At 50.6% G+C, this 11,665-nt stretch overlaps 1 protein-coding gene across 1 annotated transcript; it reads right to left on the reverse strand.

Annotated features, from left to right (window-relative positions):
• Window positions 1-478: 478 nt before the first annotated feature.
• LOC109196811 (cyclin-dependent kinase 3-like) lies at window positions 479-1,411 on the reverse strand. Its single transcript, XM_019351235.1, has one exon. The coding sequence runs from the start codon at window positions 1,409-1,411 to the stop codon at window positions 479-481; it is 933 nt and encodes a 310-aa protein (XP_019206780.1).
• Between the last annotated feature and the right edge of the window lie 10,254 nt (window positions 1,412-11,665).

An 11,665-nucleotide genomic window follows, 5' to 3' on the forward strand; every position in this document is an offset into this window, starting at 1 on the left:
CCCCCTGCAGCCCGTGGACACCACCAAGGTGCAGCTGTATGCCATATTAGCCAAACGTAAGCCCGCCGAATGCCACACGTGTGTATGTTTGTGTAATATATAAACTACGTGTTAGTTACCATGGTATATGTTCACAGTTGACAACATAGAAGCCACGATCAACAAAGTCAACGTGTGCTGTTCCAACGCCAGCCGCAACGGAGGACTCGACGCCAAAGTGTTGCTCGTGCCACTGCTTGCGTGTCTCTATATATGAACAACGATGCTGTTGGGGTCTGCTCGGTGTCAACATGTGGTATTACATTATATATGGACTCTGGTTGTATGCATAACAATCTTGTCTTCCACACAAATAAAACAAACATGACTGCACAATGACAAAGGGAGTACGATGCTTTATTGGATGAATGCACAAACATAAACACACACACATACGAGCGTCCTCACATCGCAACATAAATGCACACTAGTGTGCATTTCAGGCTGTTTGCCGAATGTCAGCATAACGTTTCACACGGTCAATATCCACATCGGTGATCACATCGGAAATCCGTTGCCATTTGCTGTCATCTAGTAACATCCGCGCAGTGAGTCTGTGCTTCGGGTCGTACTGCAGCAATTCCAAGGCAATTCTCTTCACTGGCAAACACCCCATTAGGGTGGGCATTACACGCAGGGGATTCCACATGCTTTTCGCGCTGTGGTCGTTTCGACCGAGAGTTTCCTTGATGATTCTATACGTTGGAAAGTTTTTACTGTGAAAGGTCATCGTCGCCTCCATGGCATCTACTATCAGCACTCCCAGGCTCCACATGTCGATTGCGCAGGTGTATTGTGCAGTACATGCCTCCTTCTCCTCCTCCTCCTCCTCCTCCTCCTCCTCTGCGTCAAATAATTCCGGGGCTCTGTAGGACTCGGTTACCAACCCAGAACTCATGGACTTTGCAGCATACCTAGAAAGCCCCATATCTGCCACCTTCACGGTTAGCGTGTCCGCTGTGAGCAACACATTAGCGGGCGTCAGATCTCTGTGTATCATGTTAAGCCCGTGCATGTAACACAGAGCGTCGGCGATCTCCAGAGAGAAACGGCTGATGAACGTAATCGGCAACAGGCCCGAGTGATCGCGACCCTGGTAGATCACCTTAAACAGCGTTAAGGGGAGATAGGGCATGAGCGTTGATATCTTGCCCTCGTGAAGGAAACAGTCCAGTGTCTCCACTATATTGGGGTGGCCTCTCAGAGCCGATAGACAAGAGAGTTCTCGGACGGTGGAGTCCATCATACTGCCGTCTTTGTTATTTTCGTGGCACTTCAACGCGTAGCATTGATCGGTAGCGCGACATTTAACGTGATACACAACACCATATGTCCCTTCGCCTACCTGTGTAACAATCGCGTACTTGTCCATGGTGTTCACGCGAGACGCAATGTCAATCCGCTACAGTGACAAATGAGCGATGGTGGTTGTACAACTGCAGAAGCACTTCGCAGGTGTTGATGTTGAACAGAGTCTTAGTGGTTTCGCACGTGTCGATGCCGGACGAGGTAATGGGCTGTGATTCAGTGACACGCTTACGGCGCGTCAACCAGTTCATTTCTCTGTGAAACACACTGTTCCATCGACGACTGTTGGAATTGGAATTGTGGCGGACTGCTGATCGTTTAGCTCTTCTTGTGGCCGTTGCGCGGCGAGCTAGAGTACTCGTCGATAGAGGTTCCGTTTTCTGAGTCTGGGAAATCACAGCGGGCAATTGGGACTCTGGTTGCTCGAGTATCAGTGTGCCTGCTGGCGGATCACGTATAACAATAACGTCAGAACACCCGGGTTTGTTTTCAACCGGATATCTTCGAACCAGCAACTTGGACTCCCTCGCCAAAGTCGAGCTGTGTATCGGAGCGATTACGTTGCTCACGGCGTCCGTTCTTTGGTCTTTCACACATAGAACGACACCGTTTCCATTGGATGCCACGGACTTGTAGAAGTCAATGGCATCACCGTCAGTTGTGCCTTTGTGAACTGGCTCGACAATCAGGTTGCCGCTTAATGATTTCCTAATGCGCCGCGAACACTTCGCATCCTTGGCATGTATGAACCCACACGCGGTATCGTCTTGTAATAATACTATGTATGACACATAGTTGGATGTCTCCAGGTCGGCCACCAGACACGATAGATCCGTGGGAGTGTAGCCTGTTGCGGCAAACGTATACTGTGTCACCGTTATGATATCGAATTCCTCTCCGTGTTGCTGTTCGAGCACACCACCACCGTGCTGCACAAGCAAGGAGTACTCCCGGAGCAACGTGTTGGCGGAGTCGCGCAGAAGAACTGGTGTTACCTCTACTCGGCAGTTTGATGCTATGCTGTTTAAGTACGTGTCCACACTGTCGAGAGTACCTTGCCTTCTTAAATAAACAAACCCACTAAGCGTTTGGTCACCCGTGGATCTGATCACCATGGAATAGGAAGCAAACGCCTTGTTCCTGAGGCGTTCCAATAAGTCTTTTGTGAAGCTCTCTGAGTATATAGGTGTAGTGAATCTAAAACGGTTTAGGTATCTCATCGTTGTAGAGTAATGTAACCCTCATGTCGTCCCTACATATGATCAACAGACACAAGGCAACACAACACGTTACTGCCTGCCGTCCCACAGGTCGGCACTATAATACGCGCTGGGTTGGAGCCTGCTGGGTACTTATTGGCCGCGGTACTGCCTTTTTTATTGTGTCTGTGTGCAATGTACCAATAACGTCACGTCCACCGAAACACTGATATGACAAAAAAAACTAAAACGACATTGGGTTCATTGTGATAAGACTTTTATTGTTATTCATATGTACACAACACTTTGTGATTACACTATTCAAATAAAAGACAACCATCCCCACTTTCAGCCTAGAGACCAGGTGATAGTGTCACTCCAGTCGCTCCAGTATTTCTGAACTGCCATTGGGATCCCGGGTGTCCATCTAGCTCTCGCGGTCACGGTTCCATCTTCGTACAAGGCAGGAACCTTTAGTTGACAGCTCTTGTCCCTGACACACCTTCGAATCTCTCTGAAAGATATAGCGTTTTCCTTCCGCCACTCTACTTCCACGTACATGCTGGACAGTGACCTGTGACTCCATCGGTCTATGGTAATGGTAGAGCCTGAGCCTGAAAGCGCTGAGGGTGGGTCTAGCTTCATGAAGCAGATCGGGTTGTAGTCCCCGTATCGCATTTGAACAATGTCATTTTTGTACACAAGTTCTATTGTCCATCTCTGGTGTTGGTCGAAGATGCGGTTGCCATTGAATTGCATACTACAGGACAATCCGGAACCGCTTCTTTTCAACACACACTTGCTGGTATGTGTGCCGTATGTAGCCTTGACGAACGCTTCCTCGGGATTGGTCACAGTCTCTTGTCCAGTCTCAGACCGTGGCGTTCGAAATACCAGATCTTGTAGGATGGTGCAGGTCATTGTGCTGTCAAAGTCGTTTGTGCATCTTAAGCCCAACGGCAGTTCCGGGCACATTTGGAGAAACGGGCAGTGGTGGTCATTTGCAGTCGTGTAGACAACTAAAACTCCACATGCGATCATAACTGCAACAGCAGAATATGCCATGGTATACGATGTCCAATGATTTGTCCCAAGCCGTATGATCAACAAAGGTTGTGTGTATTAGATTTGAGCTGATGTCTCACTGTAACATACCAAGGATCCTGTTTGCTCATATACCCCGCGTGGTCCCAGTGAACTAACTGACTTTCCCACTGATAAAATGGAGCGCAAAGCCAGCCGACCTGCGGGTCGGGAGCCGCCGACCTGCAGCACTTTCCTCACCGACCTGCGGCTCCCGAGCCGCCGACCTGCAGCACTTTCCTCGCCGACCCGCGGGTCGGGAACCGCCGACCTGCAGCGACCATTTTGTATTCAGCGGCGGTTGCGCACATTGATGCGGTGCATGTTCTGAGGTTACTATTGACCTACGCTGTTGCTCTTTGTTACAATGGATTTCACCACAGGGCCTCCAGGTCACACTGTGAAACTGACGCCAAGAAAGAGGAAACTTGATTCCGGTGCCCCTGTGAAACAAGCAGCTAACATCTGCATCTGTTGTGGCAATCCCAAATGTGCAGCGGACAAGGACGACGATGAGCAACTTGTCATTCCCACGCCAGACATGGAATTCGGCTTACACTCGATGACCAAGGAGATCTGAAGAAGGCCGTCCTGAGCCAAGTTCATCTACATCGTGTCCACGCACCAGCGGCTTTGTTGCATACCCAAGGCCTACATGGCATACACCTGGAGAAGTACAACAATTATAGACTGGCCGCGGTGTCGTGGTTTGCGTACATCGTACCACACTGCACATCTGTGGATGTGCACACAATGGTTTTGGCGGCACTCGATCTGTTGGACAGATATGTGGTAACGTCACTGCGAAACGGCAGGGAGCTCCAGGACCTGTTGCGTGAGATTAGAGCTACACGTGCGGCGTGTTTATTGCTTTCGTGCCACATGCACAGTGTTTGCAGGACCGTGAGTTTACACCATGTGTGTCTCGCTTATCGGTGGCCCGTAAAAGCGGCTACCGCCGACCCCAACCATGACGAGGACGACGCAGAATGTACTACAGTGCACCGTGTACGGCAAAAACAACAAGAGATAACAGTGACACTAAAAGGCAGCTTATTCCCCACGTACACAGAGACTGCAATCAGCGTGCTTTGTAAGTGCATGCTCCTAGAGCATGTGAGTGAGACAGCGAATGCAGATGCATTCACAAAGGAGCCGTGTATACGGTCTTTAGCTATGAAATTGTACGCAAGACGAGCCCTGACCCTAGAACTGCTTAAATATAAGCCTGTGCCCTGCGTAGCAGCGTGTTGCCTAATAGCCATGACCAAGACGTTAGACATTTCGCCCGTCAGCGCAACAAAGTTACAGCTGACTGTGATAGATCTCCTTCTGGATATGAACTGTCAGGGCGTGAGTGAACAAGAGCTAAATGACATGGCTAGGCTACTGACGCCGGAGGAATGCGTGGTGTGCACCGGTCGATTTGTGACCGCTTGTGCAGAGAGAGCATTGCGAACATTGTCGGCTTCGTCCTGCCGCGGTTGTAAAGAACTGGTCGGATGACATTGCTGTACAAAAGTGTTTTTGTCATGTATACACATTGTGAAAACAAATAAACAAACCCATTTGATATATCAGACTGTATGTATTTTTTTTTATTTGTGGTTGGAGCATAAACATTGTCTTGTTACATTCACACGTTATGCACATGGACGAACCAGCAACAGGTCGATTGAATAGCACGCTCATTTGCTAATTATATCTGCAATCGTTGGCGTGTAGCACAAGAGGAATCGTGCCGACTTCGTTGCCTCGCCCGTCTCTAGTAGGTTCCACGTCCCGTATTTGCCCGATGCCACTACGGCGCCGGACGGTTTCTTTGATTCTGCTGTCACAACACCAGGCTTCGGTCGGTGAGGCCCACGCTAGTATCACCGCGGGGGTCTCGTTTGTGCACAGCCATACCCTCGAGACCGATCCTGTGTCCGTGGTATATTTCACCTCGATGTGTTCTCCAATGCAGTACACACGAAGAGGTCGAGCTAAGATCCCCGCTTTAATTAGCGCTTCTAGGCCGGTCGAGATATTTGTTTCAAAAATAGTGCCTTTTGATTCGAAGAAAAGTTTGGGGCACAAGCACCTGCCCAACGGGTGTTGATCGTGGTGCCTACGGCGGTCCCGTGTGTACACACGGGTTTTGACGATCGTCTGCGTGACCACCAGCTCGGTTTCGCCATTGTTTGTTCGTAGTTCCGCGGTGGTATTCATATTTGGGTTTTTTTGTGTGTACTTTACACAGAGTAGATGAAAGACCACAGGTTTGCTCCTTGTCCACTCCCAGCGATCGACAGCAAGTGTTGCTGCGTGGCTGTGCTACAACGCGGGTTAACCGGCCTTTTGAACCTCGGCGAATGAATGCTCTGGGTCGGCGGACTTATGCTCTGGGTCGGCGGACTTATACTCTGACTTGGCGGGCGAATCCTCTGGGTAGGTGGACGAATCCTCTGGGTCGGCGGACGAATCCTCTGGGTTGGCATACGAATGCTGTGGGTAGGTGGACGAATGCTCTGAGTAGGCGGACGATTTCTCTGGGTCGGCGCACGAATGCTCTGAGTAGGCGGACGATTGCTCTGACTCGGCGGATGAATGCTCTGGGCAGGCGGACGAATGCTCTGAGTAGGCGGACGATTACTCTGGGTCGGCATGCGCTGAGTCGGCGGGCGATTGCTCTGACTCGGCGGACGAATGCTCTAGGTCGACGGACGAGTGCTCTGAGTCGCTGTGAATGGACATCACTGTGAATAGACATCATTGTAAACGGCAACTGTGATATGCCAGATCGGTGTATTATAAACTCTGAGTGGAGTGTACGCTCAGCTGAACACATACGGTCGGTCGGCGATGACAACTACAGACACTGATGAACACCCAGGCATTCATCGCTTACAACTGCTAGAACCATGGCCAGTAACTTAAGAAACCAGATTGCCGATATTCAAAACAAAAGAGCCGCCAGACTACTTGATGAGATGCCACAACCGTGTACCCCAGAGCGCGTGGTCCTCCCGTCCAGGCTGAACATAGACGCATTGGGTCGAGGTGTTACCGTCTCTGACGGGTTGAGCCAAAGCGTCCAGCGTCTCAACGAACCCCCCACCTTCGGATCCAGTTGGTTGGCAGACGCCACGGGGATGGTTCACGTTGCAGGCACGTACGACACATACAAATGCGTAGACTGCAACATAGTCTTGTCGGGATACAAAAAGGCCGACAGAAGCCTAAACGAGCACGTCCTTCGTAACGCTGCCACAGGGCACCGATGCCGTTACCTAAAGGCCAAGTTTAAACACCGCGAGAACGAACTGCAGCTGTTAGAAGGCCTGCTACGCTTCCAAGAAGGTCGAGTTGCTTTCCCATTGCACCTACTGCTCGCAAAAGATCAGTACACAATACTGGCGGGGTGCTGGTATTGCGTGCTGTGCTCGCAGAAAAGGGGAGATGTTCACCATCCAGCGTGTGCTGACATGGCTTTGGAGTTGAAACAGTTTCTCATCAAGACAACTCTGGCGATAAGGCCCGCGGGAGCTCCGTTGTTCACCAAAACGGTGGTGCCTGGGACCGTAGACTATGCGCTCGGCGATATATGGGAATGCGACGCATCCGCCATTCGCACCGTTTGCGATTTCTCGGAGTTAGGACATAAGGCGAACATGGAACATTTGCCATGGACTCGGGACAAACACAGATGTGCCGCTTGCGATTTGGTTCTGCACAGCTTTGTGGTAGGGGACACCTTTGTGGGAGAGCACATCTATCACATACACAAGGAAGGTAAGCGTTGTCCGTATATCGACGCGAGATACGACCGAGACGAGATACTCTACGAACTCGGACGGCAACGTTCCCGGAGAGGACAACTCGCCTTCCCGAGTCGCGTACTCACAGCCGAGCGGGGCTACAGCTCCGTGGCCGGTCTGGAACGATGCCTAGTGTGTGGAGTTACCACTATACAAGAAAAGTATCTGCCTTCGCTTGGCCACGATGCCTGGTGTTGTGATATGAAACAGGCCTTGGTGGATGAACTGGAGTCTCTGAGACTTGTGTAATCTTAACAACAACAGGGTTCATTTCCTTCCTCTACAATGTGATACATGTCTGTGTGCTTCACGTCTCATATGTTACACAATATAGCAGTACCCTCTCTGAATGTCACATCACACCACACAAGCTGATATCACCTTCTATGTTTTTATGTGCTCTTGTCTAACTCTCGATAGAGTGTAGCGGATTGCTGTACTAAGGGACCGTGTGCACAATAAACAATCTTTTTGTGGAAACCCTAGTACTGTTTTCTTCTTCTTCTTTTTCTTCTTCACCACCACCACCACTCACAATACTGTAGCACAGGGTTGCGGATACCATGACACAACACAACCACTCGGTTGCTTATCAAGATGGTGTAGACACGCTGATCTTGACTGTACTAGATGGGACGATAACACACCGCACCCAGCAGTGTGTCGCTAATAAAGGGCGAGCACTTAGGGTGTTGAAACGTGCTGTCCGTGATGTGTTATGGACGCATAGAACGGAATACTGTGGTAAGTGTTGGGCGTTTGTCCGCAACGAGTATCTGTAATAGTGACCTTGGCAGTCAGCAACGTAGTGTACTTAGAAAACTTGCAATTGTAATAACCACACGCACGTCCACACAGGCATGCTCTCACTTCAGACCACCGCCGCCGACGTGCCAACGGTCACAGCGGGTGTAGCACGCGCCTTGTTTTCGGACGGCATTATAAACTGGGGACGCATAGTGAGCCTTGTGGCTTACGGCACAGTGTTACTGCAAGCGTCGAAGTCAACCTTGTGGCCGAGTGCGCTTACGGGATCGGCGTGTCGATAGCGGCCTACATTACAGATAATCACATGGATTGGCTTGTGGGCACAGATGGTTGGGTATGTCATTTCTTTATTTTTGTCCCTTTTGCCTAGTAGACACTCTTAGACGTTTGCAATGATGGACACAACAAACCTCACATCTGTTGTTACGTGTTACTCTTTTCAGGACGGATTCGTGGACACCTTCGACCGAGTACACCAACGGCCGTGGCTGTCAACGCAAGGAAAGCTGTTTGTTTTTGGTGTGGGATTAGGTTTATTGTCAGTTTTACTATGATACAAGATAATAAATACAGTTTACACACACTTGGTATATGTCTTCTTTCCATGCTTACACTGTGCAATATACATGGGGAATATGCACCATCAACATCACAGTCTACAAAAAAAATCACATCACAGCCCAAACACCGTGGCTTCGAGCAGTTGTTCCAGTGTGCCGTCGGAAGGAAACATGTGGTCTGTGGGATATACTTCTATGTTAGACAAAAAACAACTTGTTGCCAGCACGTCCCATTCGTGGCCCGCGTGTCTATTTATACTGTCCAACATAGGGTCTGACAACATGGGGTCTGAGATGTCGCATTCGTGGTATACACACTCGTGACCCGCGTTCCTATTTACACTGTCCAACATAAGCTCCGAGTCCTGTAATATATCCTCTGGTACAGCTACCGTGACACGTTCCAGCGGTTCCTCGGACCAACAAGAACGATCTGGCGGACACAGCTCTGACACTGCCCTCTCCGCATCCAAACCTGTAGTTTGCCACTGTGGGAGAAGCCGCCTCACGTCGGCCTGCGTGTATTGTACGAGCGCACCACCGGAGGTCGTTCGCTTCTGTCGTCTACCGCTTTTTCTCATCCCGTCGCTTGCGGCTATAAGAATCACTTGATGATCAATTAACATGGTACGATCCACCTCTCCCCAGTTCTCACACAGGAGACCCCACCAATAAGATGCGCTTTCGTCGAGCCGGGGTGTCAGAGCATAGCGTCGTTTGGTATGGCACACCAGACCGATTGCGTGTAAGACATTGAAAATATCGTACACCCTTCTTTCTTTGACGCTCAGTGTCACAGACAGACTCCGAGGGAAATAGGGTCCGGGATTACTGTGCACGTGCCGATACACCACCTCGGTGTAGTGTAGCAGACGACAATCTCGGTTTTCCTTGTGTTGTTTAAGTATCGCCACGACAGGCACGAGTTTGAGGGCCTGTAGGACGTGCAGAGCGTCGTAGAATCTGCGCACCCAGGACCGAGTTTCATGTTGAGCCTGCAACCCCTTCAAGGCGTCGCGAACATGTTCCGGTTTAGTGTGGCGCATTATCATCAGCATTTTGGTAACATGGATGTGCAGCAAATTATCACTCCCACACTTCCGTTTCATGGTGACAGTGTGACACTGGCGGTCCACCGTCGCTGCTTTTTGTACTGCCCTTTGCAGGTTCCGGTCGGCGGGTCGGTCGAGTCTGTCTCCGACCGACCGGGCGCAGTGTTGTAACACTGCAGGTATACACAAGACAACACGTAGTCTAGTGCGATAGCTTTCACATGAGGCGAGACACACTATTAAAGGTTAAACTAGTACACTACGGCAACCGAGGACTGTGCTAGAATGGCTCGGGTTAACGCCGGCACAGAGCGCCCGGTGGTCGATCAGACTGTGTACAAGTTGGTCAGTGGTTGGTTGGGTGATTTTCCAGAAAGTTTGAACGTTAGCCTACGTGAACTTCTCAAGATGACTCAAAGTGCAGCAAAGAGACACAGAAATGTGTTCACTAGACGCCATCGGCTCCTCGTCAACAGCATTCTGGACCACTATGCGGATTCACGGGCCTTAATTGACAAGGGCGAGGAAGACGACAGTGTCCTCGATGATGATGATGATGATGATGATGATGATGACGATGATGATGATGATGATGATGATGATGATAAGGAGGCTAACACCATCATACCGCACGAGTTACGGCAAGGGAGTGTGGCGGACCGGCTGTACGAAGACGATGACACTATACCTTACGTGTTACGCCAAGCTAACAACATGTACTTCAACACAGCCGATGACATTACCTGTCACGGGTTCGACGAAGGTACTGAAATGTACTTAAGCGCAGCCGATGACACTAGTCACGCTTTAGTCGGAGGGAGTCGGACGAACCCACCGTACAACGACATCGATTACGCTATATCTCATGCGTTAGGGGAAGAAGGCATGTGGATGGGACAGCAGGACGATGAAGACGACGACACTAGGTGTCACGCGCTACTGGACGAGAGTCAGCTGCAACTACATTACAAACGCATGTAGGGTATTGGTGCATGGTGTCCACTCACATACTAACCATTCACCCCATGCTACGAGATTACGCTTTACACCTTTTCCACACCAGGCGCGTTGAAATGGCGACCGATTCAGTGTCATCCCATATCCGAACCTTCTTAGACAAACACGACTGCAATGCACTGGCCAAACATTTGCAGGGCATGACATACAATGCCTTTCTTCAGACATCAGTTTGGACATTGTTGCAGTGGGGCGCATCCCGGGATTGCATTTTCAATCACACACAGTTGGTGCACGACACCTACCGCGCGCACACCTCCGTCAAGGGCCTGCGCGAGGCGCCGCCTGGGACAACGCTAGAGGCGACGCACAAGGACTTCTCCCGTGGTCGCCGCCGAACAAAGGACCGGGGCACGCCTAAAGTCTTAAGGGCCATGACGACCGAGGAACCCGTGATGAGAAGTCGAGCACAAACACTGGGGGATCGGTGCTGCGGCCAGCGCGCGACATACCAGGAGTATGCCGATCCGGAGTCAAGCGAACGGGGCACGGTTCGCCGAGCGAGTCCTGACCACTACCGCACCAAACCGCAGCTGTTTTAACGAACGCCAAAGGCTCGCGTGGCATAATTTGGTCTACGAGGTCCTAGAATAACATCGCTCGGAATTTTACAAACACAGAGGGCGCTTCGGTCGAACACTCCTAAAACACAGGGCGGAGTTTTGGTGGGCATGTGTGTATAAATTGGACTGCCTGGCTTCGTGCATACCACCGATGCTCCACACAGCATATGCGTCTGACGCGAATAGAATGTCTCACTACAGCCATCCGAATATGTCGGGTTCCACATCAACCCTGACGACCGACACCAAGACCAGCGTCTCGACGAGCCTAAGCGG

This window comes from Oreochromis niloticus, linkage group LG23 (genome assembly GCF_001858045.2).
Source record: "Oreochromis niloticus isolate F11D_XX linkage group LG23, O_niloticus_UMD_NMBU, whole genome shotgun sequence".
Lineage (NCBI taxonomy): Eukaryota > Metazoa > Chordata > Actinopteri > Cichliformes > Cichlidae > Oreochromis > Oreochromis niloticus.

What these genes read in the sequence shown, in the direction of transcription:
- LOC109196811 (XM_019351235.1), bottom strand. Translation starts at nt 1,411, where the DNA reads ATGGACAAGTACGCGATTGTTACACAGGTAGGCGAAGGGACATATGGT.